The 20268-nt window shown below is 35.1% G+C and overlaps 1 protein-coding gene across 5 annotated transcripts in view; it reads right to left on the bottom strand.

Annotated features, from left to right (window-relative positions):
* The window catches only part of LOC118196907 (peroxisomal targeting signal 1 receptor-like), a 169078-nt gene that overhangs the window by 54525 nt on the left and 94285 nt on the right, over positions 1 to 20268 (bottom strand). For all 5 annotated transcript variants that reach the window (XM_085827665.1, XM_085827666.1, XM_085827668.1 and 2 more), the window contains exon 9: positions 19785 to 19928. In XM_085827665.1, coding sequence (XP_085683791.1) covers positions 19785 to 19928 — 144 coding nt within the window. The remainder of the gene's footprint in view (positions 1 to 19784; positions 19929 to 20268) is intronic.

The following is a 20268-nucleotide window of genomic DNA, read 5'->3' as shown; positions in this document are numbered from 1 at the left end:
AATAATGCTACCTATACAGTCAAGAATAAAAATCCCTATGACATCCCAGAAGAAATTAAATCCCTTATACAAGAAAGAAATAGACTTAGAAAAAGATGGCATATTACTCACAATCCTACTGAAAAACGTCATGTTAATTATCTACACAGAAAAATAAAAGAAGACATCGCCACCCATCGATCAAATTCGTGGGATAATTTCCTAGAAAACATGGATCTTTACCCAAACTCTGTTTGGAAAGTAGCTAAATCACTCAGAAATCTTTCACCCAATCAAATTCACCCCCTGTATCACATGGGCAAAATTCACCACTCCGAAGACTCCATAGCTGAAATTCATGCAAAAGAATTAGAAAACATTTTTAAACAACATGAAAATAAAAATTCTGATCACGAAAAAGATATTAATTACTCTGTCAATAGCATCCTCAACAGTCCCAGCATTAATTTTTTTATGCCTGCATCTCCAAACGAAGTTCAGCAAATTATTAAAAAATTAAAGAAGCGCAAAGCTAAAGGATATGACATGATTTCTAATGAAGCGTTGCAAGCTTTACCTAGAAGATGCATAGTCTTAATTACAAATATTTTTAATGCTTGTATTAGACTCAGCTACTTTCCATCGCAGTGGAAACATTCGATCATTGTTACAATCCCGAAACCAGGAAAAGATCCAAAGCTAGCAAATAATTACAGACCCATCAGTCTTCTGCCAGCGCTTGGAAAAGTTTTCGAACGAGTACTTAGTGCTCGGCTCACCAATCATCTAGAACGCCTTAATCTAATAGACAAGCATCAATTTGGATTCCGCAAAGGCCACAATACCACACATCAAATATTAAATTTAGTTGAATTTATTGCCCAAGAATTTACAAAAAAGAACGGAGTAGCGGCATGCTTCCTCGATTTCGAAAAAGCTTTCGATCGAGTGTGGCATGCTGCCTTACTTCATAAGCTATCTAACTTCCTTTTACCAAACAGCTTTATTAAGCTTATGCATTCTTATTTTAAACATCGTACTTTTCAAGTGCGCTGTGGTGAAGCAATCTCTTCAAAAAAAGTGATTTACAGTGGAGTAGCTCAAGGCAGTGTTTTAGGACCGAAGCTTTTTACAATATTCATAAATGATATGCCTCTACCTTTTCATTCTAATATACTCAAATATGCCGACGACACAGTCATCCTCACCAGTTCACGAAGTCCAAATAATGCTTTAGAGAAACTTCAGCTCCAAGTCAACATTATTAACAAATTTTGTCAAGACTGGAAAATCAAACTAAATACTGATAAATGCTGCGTAGTTCTCTTTCGCAGTTACAGAAAAAATATCCCAGTGAATATAAATATCCGACTCAATAACCAAGATATTCCTGTTGCCAACTCCTATAAATATTTAGGTGTCTATATTGACAAAACCCTAAATTTCAAAGATCATATTCAATATGTTACAAATAAGGCTAACGCTGCTTTCATTGCTCTCTACTCATTAATTGGAAGAAACTCTAAGTTAAGCCTCCGTACCAAGAAAAATATCTACATCTCACTTATTCGACCAATAATCCTCTATGAAGTTCCAGCCTGGGCTACTGAACGAAAAATAGACAGACAAAAATTAAATGTACTCCAAAACAAAATCTTATGTAGCATAGTGAACGCACCCTGGTTCGTGCGAAATTCTCAAATTCACAAAGACCTGGATATCAATCCAATTCACGACCAAATCCTAATTTCTGCACACAACTTCTTTGAAGATATGAGAAATTCTCCCTATGAAGCTATTAAATCGCTTACAGACTATGACCCTACTATTGAGAACGTAGTGAAAAGACCTCGAACGATCCACCACAATTCTAAGTGGTGGTAGTGTATATAATGTGTATAAAAATATAATAATAATAATAATAATAATAATAATAATTACTATTCCTTTGCAGTTACTATTCAAGAAAGATGAACTTTGCAAAATTAGGACTTTTTTTTCATCGATGAATTCTTCGTTTTACTAATTATTTAACCAAGATGTTTACTTTTTATTTTTAATATTTCGTATCGTGTGTTTTAAAATCAAAGTTCGTGGTAACACCAAGTGCTTACTCTCACTCATTAGCCCTAGTGAGCTACATGACCTCATTTTCACCTTTTACAGTTTCCTATTCATTTAATGATTATATCGCAAGTTTAGAAGATTTTCAAGTGTCTCAAAAGACATAAGACTCTTAAATTCACAAATAGATGTTGCTTTTATAATGTTCAAACTTTATTTATTTCCAAAAACTACAAAAACTTCAATTTTCGAACTCTGACTCCTCGACCAATCTAAATGCCGGACGCTGATCACGTGCTCCTGCTCTTCTTGACTCACGCAGAAGCTTAGAATTTCATTTCGCTTCTCGCCACCATTTACGTATATAATCACCCATGCTATGCCATGATATGCAACTTAGCAAAACTTATTTTATGAGTTCTCTCATTTATTGATCTCGCCTTCGGGCGCGGTGTATTTTAAATACACCTCTTAAATTTTTAACTTTATGGCCTATGGTAAAATGATAATATACTGGTAAGAGCTCCTAGTAGCTAAAGCCAGCAGTAAAGATATGATCCAAGATCCAAGCTCAACCTTTCAGCGTCCTCCTCACACTTTCGATTTGGTAGTGCTGGCATGAGGTGATGCTGTTGATTAAAGAAATTGTTCTTTCTGTCTACGGCGTTGCTTTTCTTGCGATTTTGTGAAGTAAGGGAAAACGACATTGCTCTCACTACTGAAGCTGATCCGGAGTTGCTGTCGTCTCTTCTTGATGTTCACGATAAGTATGTTTTCTTTATTCTTTTCGCCATTAGGTTAAAAAGTTAGGATTCATGCATATCATGGACAAGGAGGCGATTGAAAACCGTATCAAATCTGTGTGTGATCACAGAAATCTGGAAGTTACCTGCGGTAACTTAGAAAAACTTAAGCAACTTATGCTTTCTGAGTTTCATGCTTATCAAAATTCATTTAATCCAAATAATGCGACTGAAGTTCACTTAGCCCACGTCAATGCTATGGAAAAGGATATACAAATCTTAGAATTATACATTAATGAAATGAAACAAAAAGAAACCCTAAATAATCCAACAGAGGAAGCAAATCAATCTGATATTACTGCTAGTCAAAAATCTAGAATCAAAAAGAAAACCACAATAGATAAAGAAGGATACATAACCCCTAGAAAAACTCATAAAAGAACTCTATCAAATTCCGAAATTGAAGAACCAGCTCAAAAAAATAAATTCGAGGAACTAAACCCTGAAGACAATATGGAAGCAGAGGAAGGTGAATTTATTACACCCAACAAAAAAGCAGGACACATTCCCCCTATAGTCTTAGCAGACTTCACGGGGGATTGGGATAAGATGAAAGAAGATTTTGAAGAGCAATTAAATATAAAAAAATATCGTGGAAACCTAAGGGGAGGTACACTGACCATAAGAGTTTATGACTCAGACCACTACCGCACAGTTACTAAATACCTAACTAAACTACTTATTCCTTTTCATACTTATAAACTCAACAGTGAAAAGCCTATCAAGGCAATAATTAAAAAACTTCCAAAAACAGCTAATATGGAACTAATCAAAAACGAAATTGCCCAAGAAGGTATCCCAATTCAAAAAATTCGACAAGTAATTCACACTATTGAAGGAAAGAAAGTTCATCTTCCTGTTTTTATAGCAGAATGTACTAGAAATAAAGAAGGTAAAAGAATATATGATCTAAAGAAACTCAGAGGTCTGGATGTCTTCATCGAGCCTTTTAAAGCTCGCCCTGGACCCGTGCAGTACCATAAGTGCCAAAGGTACGGGCACACACGGGACAAATGTCACTATAAACCTCGCTGTTTAAAATGTGCAGAGCCTCATGAAACATTCACTTGTAAACAAACAAAAAATGACAACAAACTCCCTGTCTGTGCCCTCTGTGGGCAAAATCACGTTTCTTCCTTCAAAGGTTGCAGTAAACATCCTTATAATGTTCAGAAGCAAATCGAAGAATCTAAAGCTTTCAAAGAAGAAAAGAAAAAAGAACAATTTAAATTTAACAAAAAGGATTTTCCTTCACTCCCTGAGAACAAACCAAAAAATGCATGGAATACTTCCAAGGAAAATGAAAACACTAGTAAAACAGAAGACACAAACTCAAACCCACTTAGCTTTTTTGACTGGATAAAAATCCAATTCACTCAAGTTAAAGAATTCTTTCAGAAATTTAAAACAGCAAAAACAATATTAGACAAACTAGAGGTCGGTATGGCGGCCTTTGAATATTTCTCAAATCTAAACTATGAATTTTAATCAAACTCATAGTCAAATAAATTTTATCTCAGCTACAAATAGCTTCTTAAAGATTTGTTACTATAATGCAAACGGCATCAGATACCAACAAGTGGAAATTTCAAATTTTCTTACTAGACATAACATTGATGTTATGCTAGTAAATGAAACCCATCTCCGCTCTTGCGACAAATTTAAAATACAAGGCTACCGCATCTACAGAAAAGACAGAAGACATAATAGAGGGGGAGGAAACGCAATTCTCATTAAAAACCATATCAAAACAGCCAAATATGATTTAAATCCCGCTTGTACTATAGAAAATGCTGCAGTACTTATCTATAGTGGTTTTAGAGAACCTTTTCTTTTTATCTCCGTATACAATCCCCCCTCCAGCACTCTTGATCTCAATAATCTGAAACTACTTACTGAAAATAACTACCCCACCTTAATAGCAGGTGATTTAAATGCTAAACATTCCTCTTGGAACTGTAGAGTCACAAATAGAAATGGAGAAAATTTAAGCAACTTCATCCACAATAGTAACATCAATCTCATTGCTCCCAATCACCCAACGCACTATACGCACAACGGACTAGGGGATATTTTAGATATAGTTTTGATGAAAAACCTTCCTAATATTCCTAACCTTGATGTTCTCCCAGAACTTTCGTCTGACCATCTCCCTATAGTCTTCAACTTCTATGGATTTTATCCCCCTCTCCCTAAAGCTCATACAAAAGTTAATTGGTATATGGTTACCGAACAGCTAAATTCTGTTGACAGCAGAGCCACACTTCGTTACGACTGCGATATTGAGCTGGAAATCACCAGATTAAACTCCAAAATTCAAAACGCTATCAATAATGCTACCTATACAGTCAAGAATAAAAATCCCTATGACATCCCAGAAGAAATTAAATCCCTTATACAAGAAAGAAATAGACTTAGAAAAAGATGGCATATTACTCACAATCCTACTGAAAAACGTCATGTTAATTATCTAAACAGAAAAATAAAAGAAGACATCGCCACCCATCGATCAAATTCGTGGGATAATTTCCTAGAAAACATGGATCTTTACCCAAACTCTGTTTGGAAAGTAGCTAAATCACTCAGAAATCTTTCACCCAATCAAATTCACCCCCTGTATCACATGGGCAAAATTCACCACTCCGAAGACTCCATAGCTGAAATTCATGCAAAAGAATTAGAAAACATTTTTAAACAACATGAAAATAAAAATTCTGATCACGAAAAAGATATTAATTACTCTGTCAATAGCATCCTCAACAGTCCCAGCATTAATTTTTTTATGCCTGCATCTCCAAACGAAGTTCAGCAAATTATTAAAAAATTAAAGAAGCGCAAAGCTAAAGGATATGACATGATTTCTAATGAAGCGTTGCAAGCTTTACCTAGAAGATGCATAGTCTTAATTACAAATATTTTTAATGCTTGTATTAGACTCAGCTACTTTCCATCGCAGTGGAAACATTCGATCATTGTTACAATCCCGAAACCAGGAAAAGATCCAAAGCTAGCAAATAATTACAGACCCATCAGTCTTCTGCCAGCGCTTGGAAAAGTTTTCGAACGAGTACTTAGTGCTCGGCTCACCAATCATCTAGAACGCCTTAATCTAATAGACAAGCATCAATTTGGATTCCGCAAAGGCCACAATACCACACATCAAATATTAAATTTAGTTGAATTTATTGCCCAAGAATTTACAAAAAAGAACGGAGTAGCGGCATGCTTCCTCGATTTCGAAAAAGCTTTCGATCGAGTGTGGCATGCTGCCTTACTTCATAAGCTATCTAACTTCCTAACTTCCTTTTACCAAACAGCTTTATTAAGCTTATGCATTCTTATTTTAAACATCGTACTTTTCAAGTGCGCTGTGGTGAAGCAATCTCTTCAAAAAAAGTGATTTACAGTGGAGTAGCTCAAGGCAGTGTTTTAGGACCGAAGCTTTTTACAATATTCATAAATGATATGCCTCTACCTTTTCATTCTAATATACTCAAATATGCCGACGACACAGTCATCCTCACCAGTTCACGAAGTCCAAATAATGCTTTAGAGAAACTTCAGCTCCAAGTCAACATTATTAACAAATTTTGTCAAGACTGGAAAATCAAACTAAATACTGATAAATGCTGCGTAGTTCTCTTTTGCAGTTACAGAAAAAATATCCCAGTGAATATACATATCCGACTCAATAACCAAGATATTCCTGTTGCCAACTCCTATAAATATTTAGGTGTCTATATTGACAAAACCCTAAATTTCGAAGATCATATTCAATATGTTACAAATAAGGCTAACGCTGCTTTCATTGCTCTCTACTCATTAATTGGAAGAAACTCTAAGTTAAGCCTCCGTACCAAGAAAAATATCTACATCTCACTTATTCGACCAATAATCCTCTATGCAGTTCCAGCCTGGGCTACTGCCCGAAAAATAGACAGACAAAAATTAAATGTACTCCAAAACAAAATCTTATGTAGCATAGTGAACGCACCCTGGTTCATGCGAAATTCTCAAATTCACAAAGACCTGGATATCAATCCAATTCACGACCAAATCCTAATTTCTGCACACAACTTCTTTGAAGATATGAGAAATTCTCCCTATGAAGCTATTAAATCGCTTACAGACTATGACCCTACTATTGAGAACGTAGTGAAAAGACCTCGAACGATCCACCACAATTCTAAGTGGTGGTAGTGTATATAATGTGTATATAATAATAATAATAATAATAATAATAATAATAATAATAATAATAATTACTATTCCTTTGCAGTTACTATTCAAGAAAGATGAACTTTGCAAAATTAGGACTTTTTTTTCATCGATGAATTCTTCGTTTTACTAATTATTTAACCAAGATGTTTACTTTTTATTTTTAATATTTCGTATCGTGTGTTTTAAAATCAAAGTTCGTGGCAACACCAAGTGCTTACTCTCACTCATTAGCCCTAGTGAGCTACATGACCTCATTTTCACCTTTTACAGTTTCCTATTCATTTAATGATTATATCGCAAGTTTAGAAGATTTTCAAGTGTCTCAAAAGACATAAGACTCTTAAATTCACAAATAGATGTTGCTTTTATAATGTTCAAACTTTATTTATTTCCAAAAACTACAAAAACTTCAATTTTCGAACTCTGACTCCTCGACCAATCTAAATGCCGGACGCTGATCACGTGCTCCTGCTCTTCTTGACTCACGCAGAAGCTTAGAATTTCATTTCGCTTCTCGCCACCATTTACGTATATAATCACCCATGCTATGCCATGATATGCAACTTAGCAAAACTTATTTTATGAGTTCTCTCATTTATTGATCTCGCCTTCGGGCGCGGTGTATTTTAAATACACCTCTTAAATTTTTAACTTTATGGCCTATGGTAAAATGATAATATACTGGTAAGAGCTCCTAGTAGCTAAAGCCAGCAGTAAAGATATGATCCAAGATCCAAGCTCAACCTTTCAGCGTCCTCCTCACACTTTCGATTTGGTAGTGCTGGCATGAGGTGTTGCTGTTGATTAAAGAAATTGTTCTTTCTGTCTACGGCGTTGCTTTTCTTGCGATTTTGTGAAGTAAGGGAAAACGACATTGCTCTCACTACTGAAGCTGATCCTGAGTTGCTGTCGTCTCTTCTTGATGTTCACGATAAGTATGTTTTCTTTATTCTTTTCGCCATTAGGTTAAAAAGTTAGGATTCATGCATATCATGGACAAGGAGGCGATTGAAAACCGTATCAAATCTGTGTGTGATCACAGAAATCTGGAAGTTACCTGCGATAACTTAGAAAAACTTAAGCAACTTATGCTTTCTGAGTTTCATGCTTATCAAAATTCATTTAATCCAAATAATGCGACTGAAGTTCACTTAGCCCACGTCAATGCTATGGAAAAGGATATACAAATCTTAGAATTATACATTAATGAAATGAAACAAAAAGAAACCCTAAATAATCCAACAGAGGAAACAAATCAATCTGATATTACTGCTAGTCAAAAATCTAGAATCAAAAAGAAAACCACAATAGATAAAGAAGGATACATAACCCCTAGAGAAACTCATAAAAGAACTCTATCAAATTCCGAAATTGAAGAACCAGCTCAAAAAAATAAATTCGAGGAACTAAACCCTGAAGACAATGTGGAAGCAGAGGAAGGTGAATTTATTACACCCAACAAAAAAGCAGGACACATTCCCCCTATAGTCTTAGCAGACTTCACGGGGGATTGGGATAAGATGAAAGAAGATTTTGAAGAGCAATTAAATATAAAAAAATATCGTGGAAACCTAAGGGGAGGTACACTGACCATAAGAGTTTATGACTCAGACCACTACCGCACAGTTACTAAATACCTAACTAAACTACTTATTCCTTTTCATACTTATAAACTCAACAGTGAAAAGCCTATCAAGGCAATAATTAAAAAACTTCCAAAAACAGCTAATATGGAACTAATCAAAAACGAAATTGCCCAAGAAGGTATCCCAATTCAAAAAATTCGACAAGTAATTCACACTATTGAAGGAAAGAAAGTTCATCTTCCTGTTTTTATAGCAGAATGTACTAGAAATAAAGAAGGTAAAAGAATATATGATCTAAAGAAACTCAGAGGTCTGGATGTCTTCATCGAGCCTTTTAAAGCTCGCCCTGGACCCGTGCAGTACCATAAGTGCCAAAGGTACGGGCACACACGGGACAAATGTCACTATAAACCTCGCTGTTTAAAATGTGCAGAGCCTCATGAAACATTCACTTGTAAACAAACAAAAAATGACAACAAACTCCCTGTCTGTGCCCTCTGTGGGCAAAATCACGTTTCTTCCTTCAAAGGTTGCAGTAAACATCCTTATAATGTTCAGAAGCAAATCGAAGAATCTAAAGCTTTCAAAGAAGAAAAGAAAAAAGAACAATTTAAATTTAACAAAAAGGATTTTCCTTCACTCCCTGAGAACAAACCAAAAAATGCATGGAATACTTCCAAGGAAAATGAAAACACTAGTAAAACAGAAGACACAAACTCAAACCCACTTAGCTTTTTTGACTGGATAAAAATCCAATTCACTCAAGTTAAAGAATTCTTTCAGAAATTTAAAACAGCAAAAACAATATTAGACAAACTAGAGGTCGGTATGGCGGCCTTTGAATATTTCTCAAATCTAAACTATGAATTTTAATCAAACTCATAGTCAAATAAATTTTATCTCAGCTACAAATAGCTTCTTAAAGATTTGTTACTATAATGCAAACGGCATCAGATACCAACAAGTGGAAATTTCAAATTTTCTTACTAGACATAACATTGATGTTATGCTAGTAAATGAAACCCATCTCCGCTCTTGCGACAAATTTAAAATACAAGGCTACCGCATCTACAGAAAAGACAGAAGACATAATAGAGGGGGAGGAAACGCAATTCTCATTAAAAACCATATCAAAACAGCCAAATATGATTTAAATCCCGCTTGTACTATAGAAAATGCTGCAGTACTTATCTATAGTGGTTTTAGAGAACCTTTTCTTTTTATCTCCGTATACAATCCCCCCTCCAGCACTCTTGATCTCAATAATCTGAAACTACTTACTGAAAATAACTACCCCACCTTAATAGCAGGTGATTTAAATGCTAAACATTCCTCTTGGAACTGTAGAGTCACAAATAGAAATGGAGAAAATTTAAGCAACTTCATCCACAATAGTAACATCAATCTCATTGCTCCCAATCACCCAACGCACTATACGCACAACGGACTAGGGGATATTTTAGATATAGTTTTGATGAAAAACCTTCCTAATATTCCTAACCTTGATGTTCTCCCAGAACTTTCGTCTGACCATCTCCCTATAGTCTTCAACTTCTATGGATTTTATCCCCCTCTCCCTAAAGCTCATACAAAAGTTAATTGGTATATGGTTACCGAACAGCTAAATTCTGTTGACAGCAGAGCCACACTTCGTTACGACTGCGATATTGAGCTGGAAATCACCAGATTAAACTCCAAAATTCAAAACGCTATCAATAATGCTACCTATACAGTCAAGAATAAAAATCCCTATGACATCCCAGAAGAAATTAAATCCCTTATACAAGAAAGAAATAGACTTAGAAAAAGATGGCATATTACTCACAATCCTACTGAAAAACGTCATGTTAATTATCTAAACAGAAAAATAAAAGAAGACATCGCCACCCATCGATCAAATTCGTGGGATAATTTCCTAGAAAACATGGATCTTTACCCAAACTCTGTTTGGAAAGTAGCTAAATCACTCAGAAATCTTTCACCCAATCAAATTCACCCCCTGTATCACATGGGCAAAATTCACCACTCCGAAGACTCCATAGCTGAAATTCATGCAAAAGAATTAGAAAACATTTTTAAACAACATGAAAATAAAAATTCTGATCACGAAAAAGATATTAATTACTCTGTCAATAGCATCCTCAACAGTCCCAGCATTAATTTTTTTATGCCTGCATCTCCAAACGAAGTTCAGCAAATTATTAAAAAATTAAAGAAGCGCAAAGCTAAAGGATATGACATGATTTCTAATGAAGCGTTGCAAGCTTTACCTAGAAGATGCATAGTCTTAATTACAAATATTTTTAATGCTTGTATTAGACTCAGCTACTTTCCATCGCAGTGGAAACATTCGATCATTGTTACAATCCCGAAACCAGGAAAAGATCCAAAGCTAGCAAATAATTACAGACCCATCAGTCTTCTGCCAGCGCTTGGAAAAGTTTTCGAACGAGTACTTAGTGCTCGGCTCACCAATCATCTAGAACGCCTTAATCTAATAGACAAGCATCAATTTGGATTCCGCAAAGGCCACAATACCACACATCAAATATTAAATTTAGTTGAATTTATTGCCCAAGAATTTACAAAAAAGAACGGAGTAGCGGCATGCTTCCTCGATTTCGAAAAAGCTTTCGATCGAGTGTGGCATGCTGCCTTACTTCATAAGCTATCTAACTTCCTTTTACCAAACAGCTTTATTAAGCTTATGCATTCTTATTTTAAACATCGTACTTTTCAAGTGCGCTGTGGTGAAGCAATCTCTTCAAAAAAAGTGATTTACAGTGGAGTAGCTCAAGGCAGTGTTTTAGGACCGAAGCTTTTTACAATATTCATAAATGATATGCCTCTACCTTTTCATTCTAATATACTCAAATATGCCGACGACACAGTCATCCTCACCAGTTCACGAAGTCCAAATAATGCTTTAGAGAAACTTCAGCTCCAAGTCAACATTATTAACAAATTTTGTCAAGACTGGAAAATCAAACTAAATACTGATAAATGCTGCGTAGTTCTCTTTCGCAGTTACAGAAAAAATATCCCAGTGAATATAAATATCCGACTCAATAACCAAGATATTCCTGTTGCCAACTCCTATAAATATTTAGGTGTCTATATTGACAAAACCCTAAATTTCGAAGATCATATTCAATATGTTACAAATAAGGCTAACGCTGCTTTCATTGCTCTCTACTCATTAATTGGAAGAAACTCTAAGTTAAGCCTCCGTACCAAGAAAAATATCTACATCTCACTTATTCGACCAATAATCCTCTATGCAGTTCCAGCCTGGGCTACTGCCCGAAAAATAGACAGACAAAAATTAAATGTACTCCAAAACAAAATCTTATGTAGCATAGTGAACGCACCCTGGTTCGTGCGAAATTCTCAAATTCACAAAGACCTGGATATCAATCCAATTCACGACCAAATCCTAATTTCTGCACACAACTTCTTTGAAGATATGAGAAATTCTCCCTATGAAGCTATTAAATCGCTTACAGACTATGACCCTACTATTGAGAACGTAGTGAAAAGACCTCGAACGATCCACCACAATTCTAAGTGGTGGTAGTGTATATAATGTGTATAAAAATAATAATAATAATAATAATAATAATAATAATTACTATTCCTTTGCAGTTACTATTCAAGAAAGATGAACTTTGCAAAATTAGGACTTTTTTTTCATCGATGAATTCTTCGTTTTACTAATTATTTAACCAAGATGTTTACTTTTTATTTTTAATATTTCGTATCGTGTGTTTTAAAATCAAAGTTCGTGGCAACACCAAGTGCTTACTCTCACTCATTAGCCCTAGTGAGCTACATGACCTCATTTTCACCTTTTACAGTTTCCTATTCATTTAATGATTATATCGCAAGTTTAGAAGATTTTCAAGTGTCTCAAAAGACATAAGACTCTTAAATTCACAAATAGATGTTGCTTTTATAATGTTCGAACTTTATTTATTTCCAAAAACTACAAAAACTTCAATTTTCGAACTCTGACTCCTCGACCAATCTAAATGCCGGACGCTGATCACGTGCTCCTGCTCTTCTTGACTCACGCAGAAGCTTAGAATTTCATTTCGCTTCTCGCCACCATTTACGTATATAATCACCCATGCTATGCCATGATATGCAACTTAGCAAAACTTATTTTATGAGTTCTCTCATTTATTGATCTCGCCTTTGGGCGCGGTGTATTTTAAATACACCTCTTAAATTTTTAACTTTATGGCCTATGGTAAAATGATAATATACTGGTAAGAGCTCCTAGTAGCTAAAGCCAGCAGTAAAGATATGATCCAAGATCCAAGCTCAACCTTTCTAGTTCCTGCTTTCCCGGCACTTGAGTGAGCGATTTCCAGCCCCTTCAGAAGGATGCATGCAGTCCGGTGATTAAAGTGCCTTGGTTCCGTTTTGCGGGATGATTGTTCCAGATTAAAGTTCTTTGGTTCCAGAGGGTACCATGTGAGTGACTGCAGTGGGCGGCATCATGTTCTTCAATAAAGGCGGCAATTAAAAATACGTGAGCGGCGACTCCTTGTGCAAACGGAGTTAGGCCTGTTTTAAGTGCTTTCAAGAACTTCATTTAAATTTTCAGGTGTTTTTTCTTGACCACTGATTATGAACTTATTGAATGTGTAGCCAGCTTTATTTTTAGGCCGCATAATTACTGTTTAGGACATTTTTGTTTGTACAGAATGCCAGTGTTTTGGAGACCAGGTAAAAATATTTGATGAATGATGGTTATATTATATTTTTCCTAAGACTCTAATATTGTTTACATTTATTTTTCTGTGTTTTTATTCTTTATTATATTGTTAATAAATTGGTTAAGTTCAAAATCTTTTATTGTCTTCAATGTCTGCACAACATATCTCAGGGAGCTTTTATTGCTACTACTGCTAAATGTTTAATTTCTTTAAACTTTAAACTTTGCTTTAGCATCATTTTGGTTATGGGCCACCAGCTCCTGAGTTATTTTTAGTGCAGACTTTTGAAGCTTAAAGTTAATTTAGGACTTAAGAGATTGGGGGGCAGTTTTTGTTAAAATTCAAATATGGCTACTGTTAGTGTCATGCATAATATTGCTAAACTTGATGCATGTAATTATTTTACATGGTCCAAAGATATGAAGTTTGTCTTGAATGAAAAAAATGCATGGCTTTTGGTCAAAGGTATTGAAAAATGTCCTGATTTAGATGATGTTAAGGGTATTGGAAAGAAATTATTGCCGACTATCAAAATAGAAGTCGATTGGCATTATCATTAATTTATATGAATGTAAGCCCTGAATATAGAAATTTGATATGTGAAATTGATGACCCGGTAGTGGCATGGAATACGCTTGCCAAATATTTCCAGCCAGATTATCGGTCAAGACATATGTCCCTGTTTTCAGAGTTCTTAAATTGTAAAATTAAGCCAAATGAAAGTATTAGTTTCTTTTCTTCTAGATTAAAACGCGTAACTGAACAGTTAGCTGATATTAATCAGGCTGTAAGAGACGTATATATATGTTTCCAGTTTCTTAGGTTCCTTCCAGATAAATTTGATCAAGTAGTTCAGAATATTTTGAGGTGGCCAGATGAAACGTTCATTTTTAAAAATGTTGAACTTGAAATTCTAGCAGAGGAAACACGTCTTAATTTAAGAGAGATAGATAGGGAAAACTCCAATAAGACTATAGAAGTTCAAAGTACTCACTGTGAACCCAAATTTAAGCAGATTAAAGGGCTCAAGTGTTATAAATGTGGCCATCCAGGTCATATTCAAAAATACTGTAGAATGAGAGGTAACTTTTCCAGATCACCCTCACCTGCTTCTTCTGTTTCCTCAGCTGTATCTAGTAGTAATAAAACATCTTTTAAGTGTAAGAATAAACCCAAGTTGAGTAAAAGTAAAAATAATTCCCATGCACAGTCCCATTTTATAGCTCAAGCCAATGTTAACAATGTGGAAGAAAATGATGATAGTTGGATTTTTGATACGGCTGCATATCATCATTTTTGTAAAAATCGTGAATTGTTTGATACCTTTTCTCCTGTGAAAAATGAGAATATGCTAGTAGCTATTGATGGGGTAACTTTTCCAATTCGTGGGAAGAGTACTGTTAAAATGAAATTTGGGGATACGGTTATTTTGCTTAAAGATGTGTTATATTCACCTGAACTGAGAAGAAATTTAATATCTGGACCTAGGGTGGATATCAATGGAGCAAGATTTTATGGTAAAAATGAACAAATTAAAGTTACTGATGATGAGAATTCAACTTTGTACAAGGCTAAGTTGATAGGAAGTAACTATCATGTATTCCCGAAAATAATCAAAAAGGGGGGCAAATCTGTAAAATTTGAGGCATCCACAGTTCAACATAATAATAGTGAATTATGGCATGGTCGGTTTGGTCATATAAATTATGATACTATTGTCAGGACTAGTAAGAGACATTCAGTTTGAGGTCTTCCTGTGTTAAAGCACTCACCTAATTTGTTTTGTGAACATTGCCAAATCAATAAGCAAAGACGAATCTCCTATAGACCTTTAGAAGGTATTCAAGTAAAGAGACCGCTTGAAAGGGTTTTCTCTGATGTATGGGGACCTATTAACATTCCAGGTAGGAATGGTGAACGTTATTTCGTTTCCTTTATTGACGAATATTCTCGTTACGTGGTAGTGTACCCCATTGTGGAGAAAAGTCAGGTGTTTGAAGTATTTGAAAGGCATATAGCACGTGCGGAAAGATCTTTGAACCTTAGATTGAAATACTTTAGGACTGACAATGGGCGAGAATATGATAATGATCAATTCAGGTCATATTGTAATAAAAATGGTGTAAAGCACGAATTTACAGATGTCTATACTCCAGAACAGAATGGAGTTTGTGAGAGATTTAATCAGACAGCTCTCAATAATGTACGTGCAATCTTACACGATAGTGGAATGAGTTCCGAATTTTGGTCAGATGCAGTAATGTATTTTGCATATTCATTTAATAGAATTTGTCATAAGGGCCAAGATAGAACCCCATTCGAATTATACACTAAGCGGAAACCATCAGTACGTCATCTTAAGGCATTTGGAACGATTGCCTATGTGGGAATCCCAAAGGCTAAAAGAAATTCTAAACTTGATCCAAAGGCAACAAAGGGCCGATTGATTGGGTAGAGTGTACGAACAAAAGGGTACAAGATTTTGTTGGAAAATGAGCAAAAGGTAGTAGAAACCCTAAATGCTACTTTTAAAGAGTCAATTGGAATGCAGAAAAGTGGCAGTGAAGCTGCACTGGGCACCCTTCCTGATTTGGAATCTGAAGAAAGGGTAGAGTTCCAATCTACTGACACTCCAGTTGGCTATTTTCCTGAAATAGAGGAAAGAACCGATACCAATGTACCTTCTTCTACAATTGGCACTGATACTCGATCTGCATTGAGCCAAGTAACTTGGCTTCATAAACCTGTTCCAAGGCCAGACGGCACTCGTACGGACGTGTATTATTTTGAGAAGGGGTCTAATCAAAGACTACGATCACCAAATGATGTAGAAAGGTATTGCACTGAACATAATATTCAGTATGATCCTACCTTGTTTGATTTCAAGGGAAGCAATACTTATAGTGGTGAAATCGACCCAACTGGTACTCCTTCAACGTCGTATACCCGAGATAGCTGACTAGATGTTTCAATTCCAAACACTTATAACCAGGCAATGAAATCTGCAGAAAAGCTTAAATGGATAGAGGCAATGGAAGAGGAAATGGCCAACATGCGAAAGCATAAGGTATGGCATCTTGTTCCACTTCCTAAAGACAAGACTCCACTAGGTTGCAGGTGGATTTTCAACATTAAACGTGACGAATTTGGAAACATTGTTCGTTTTAAAGCTCGTTTAGTGGCTCAGGGTTATCGGCAAATTAAATACGATACCTATGATGAAACCTACTCTCCTGTAGTCAACTTTTCAGTAATAAGGCTCTTTTTCTCCCTTTTAGTTGCACACCTTGGATGGGCAAATATACAATGTGACGTGAAAAGTGCCTATCTCTACGCTCCTTTATCAGAGGAAATTTACATGTCCCAACCTCAGGGTTTTGTGGAGCGAGATAAAGAAACTTTTGTGTGTCGCTTAGATAGAGCCTTGTATGGTTTGCATCAGAGTGGACGATTATGGTACTACGAGTTGGATAGAACACTATGTAACCTAGGGTTTATCAAGTTTGAGTGGTGTAATTGTGTCTATCGTTTTAAAGATTTTGTCATTCTGTTGGTTTATGTTGATGATATAGTTGTGTTTGGGAAAAGTGAAGTTCAGGCCAAAAGGATATTAAAAGTCCTGAGTTCACATTTTGATTTGAAAATTTTAGGTAAAACAAGAAAGCTTCTGGGTGTGGAGTTTGAATAGGAGAACAATAGTGTTTTAATTCATCAGCAATTATATATAGAAGACATAGTTGATCGATTTAAGTCTTTTAAAATACAAATTACTTCCCTTCCAATAGTTAAAGGTGTGAAATACTCAAAGTCTCAGTACACAAGAAGAAACGACTGAAATGATGAATTATCCTTATAGAAATGTTTTGGGATGTCTCTCGTTTCTTTGCAATCGTACTTGTCCGGATATAGCTTATGATGTTAATATATTTTCTCAGTTCCAAAGCAATCCTGGTAAGTTTCACTGGGAAGGATTACTTAAACTGTTAGGGTACGTTTCCAATACCAGACAGCACAAACTCAAACTGGTATGCAAGGAACTGAAGCTCAATATATATTCAGATTCGGATTTTGCTTCAAGCAGGGATGCTATGGTGTCTATTGGTGGACAAATAGCTTTGTTGGGAGAATCACCTGTATCTTGGCGTACATTTAAAGAAAAGGGAGTGAGTTTATCTACTATGGAGGCTGAATTTATCTCCATGACTGAATCAGCAAAAGAATTAGTTTGGTTTAAAAACATTTTGGATGAATGCATTCAGTTTAAGATTGCAAGTAACTATGTTTCGAGGCCAATATTGTTTGCTGATAATATAGCTGCTATATGTTTTACAAAATCCCCCATTGAAAACTCGAGGACAAAACATATAGATGTGAAACTATTTTTCATTCGTGATCTATTGAACAGGGAAATTTTTGATTTAAAATATGTCCCAAGTAAAGATAATCTGGCTGATCCCATGACAAAACCGCTGACTAAGCATAATCTGATAAGATTTTGTGGAACAATTTTCTTATGAAATTTGTTTTTGTGTGTATTTAAATTAAGAGTTTTGTTAATTTGAAAATATGCTATAAGTCATATATGATGGATATTAGGTAAATGTAAAATTGTACAGTGTAGAATGTTGTATGAGTGACCAGGGCCTTGGGTAAATGTATTGAGTGTATGATCATATATATGTCTTTGTATTGTTCTGTAACATGCTAGACTTTCTTGCTACGGTAAAATTTTTGAATAATGGGATAAGATTTTCCCAAAGAAAAATTTTCTTAAAAATTTCTGAATGAAATTGTGATATTTATTTATTCTTGTTTTGAATTTTGTAAAGATACTGGCATTCGGTTTTTATTTCAGGTCAGAGATGATGATGTGGGGGGCATTTGTTGGAAAATATAGCTTATTTTTAAACCTTTTACTGCATCATCTCTCCTCCTTGAAATGTTTATTTAGTTTAGTCCTTATTTTAATGTAATATAGTAGTTACTTCTACTTCTTTTTCTTGCTGCCACTGTTTGCATTGAGAACGGACTGTTTCAACCTAATTGAGATGCAAAAACGAAACATGATGTTACGTCATCTGAAAAGCAGATTCGTGCCGATAGCTGATTGGTTGCCGTGAGATGACGTCATTCCTACTTCTGCTATAAGTATCTCGTGTCGCTCTGGCTCAACCTTTCTAGTTCCTGCTTTCCCGGCACTTGAGTGAGCGGTTTCCAGCCCCTTCAGAAGGATGCATGCAGTCTGGTGATTAAAGTGCCTTGTTTCCGGTTTGCGGGATGATTGTTCCAGATTAAAGTTCTTTGGTTCCAGAGGCTACCATGTGAGTGACTGCCGCGGATGGCATCCATGTTCTTCAATAAAGGCGGCAATTAAAAATACGTGAGCGGCGACTCCTTGTGCAAACGGAGTTAGGCCTGTTTTAAGTGCTTTCAAGAACTTCATTTAAATTTTCAAGTTTTTTTCTTGACCATTGATTATGAACTTATTGAATGTGTAGCCAGCTTTATTTTTAAGCCGCATAATTACTGTTTAGGACATTTTTGTTTGTATAGAATGCCAGTGTTTTGGAGACCAGGTAAAAATATTTGATGAATGATGGTTATATTATATTTTTCCTAAGACTCTAATATTGTTGACATTTATTTTTCTGTGTTTTTATTCTTTATTATATTGTTAATAAATTGGTTAAGTTCAAAATCTTTTATTGTCTTCAATGTCTGCACAACATATCTCAGGGAGCTTTTATTGCTACTTCTGCTAAATGTTTAATTTCTTTAAACTTTAAACTTTGCTTCAGCATCACAACTTCCAGTTCATTGCACGCTGTGATATCCCCCCCCCCCGAGCAGCGTGAAATTGATAAACACATTTTCGAATGGTTAAAGAAACAAAGGACATGCCATTATCCATTTTTTGCAGCAATTCCACTTTTTGTTTGATGGACATCAAAACATGCTTTCACTTTGTAGATCCTTTGGCAGCTCCAGAATAGGAAATTCTTTTTGACATAATCGAAAGTTCAAGCTTACTTTTATAAAATTGCTCTAGCAGTCTGCAAAAAATAAGCTGAATCCAATTCAAAGATTAAGGAACAACACAATCTGCAACATTAACTGAAATAGATAATTAGATAATTTTAGCTTAGCTTATACCAGCCGTTATACATTAAACGAGCATGTGTAAACATCTTATGCGCAGAAAGTTTGTAGCTTTATTGGTCCGGATTATAGATCATTCCGGATTATGGACATCCGGATTACGGACTTTTGATTGTATATTAGACCGAAAGCTAATTACTGCACTCAGACAATATAGAAAGAGGAAGTGTTTTAGTTAGGAGTTATTTAAAATGTTAGCTTTTAAAACAGTTTTAAGAGGACCCCCTTTTTAATATTTAAAAACTTACTTCTATGTGATCAGGATTTTTTTGTGCTGCAGCTTCAAACAGTAAAACAGCACTTGGTAAATCCCCACTTTCTAATTTCTTAAGACCTTCGGTAAAAGCATCAGTCTCCTCTATAAATGGGTTTTCACTAGTGAAAGTATACTCCTAGAAATAATCAAAACACCACATTACAGAATTACATAAAGACATTAATCATTGACTAAGGCTTTATTTACAAGTACCAATCTACCCAACAGATGTGATACAAAGTAATTACAGACAGCAAATACCTTTTTACCTCTTATTTATTATGAATTTTAAGATAGTTAAAAAATTCCAAATACATTTTTAAAAATTTCGCTCAAGCCAAACTGTTTGCTTATTTTTAGTTGCTATAATCTAAAGTTTCATCTATAGACATTTATATATATAAATATGTAAAAATGTACATATAGTAAACAGAGATCAAAAAAGGAGAAAAAATTAACCATACATAAAAATAAAA

This window comes from Stegodyphus dumicola, chromosome 12 (genome assembly GCF_044657685.1).
Source record: "Stegodyphus dumicola isolate Sdum_Otavi_A_Nest chromosome 12, ASM4465768v1".
Taxonomy (NCBI): Eukaryota; Metazoa; Arthropoda; class Arachnida; order Araneae; family Eresidae; genus Stegodyphus; species Stegodyphus dumicola.
This window is presented reverse-complemented; position numbering and strand designations above follow the sequence as displayed.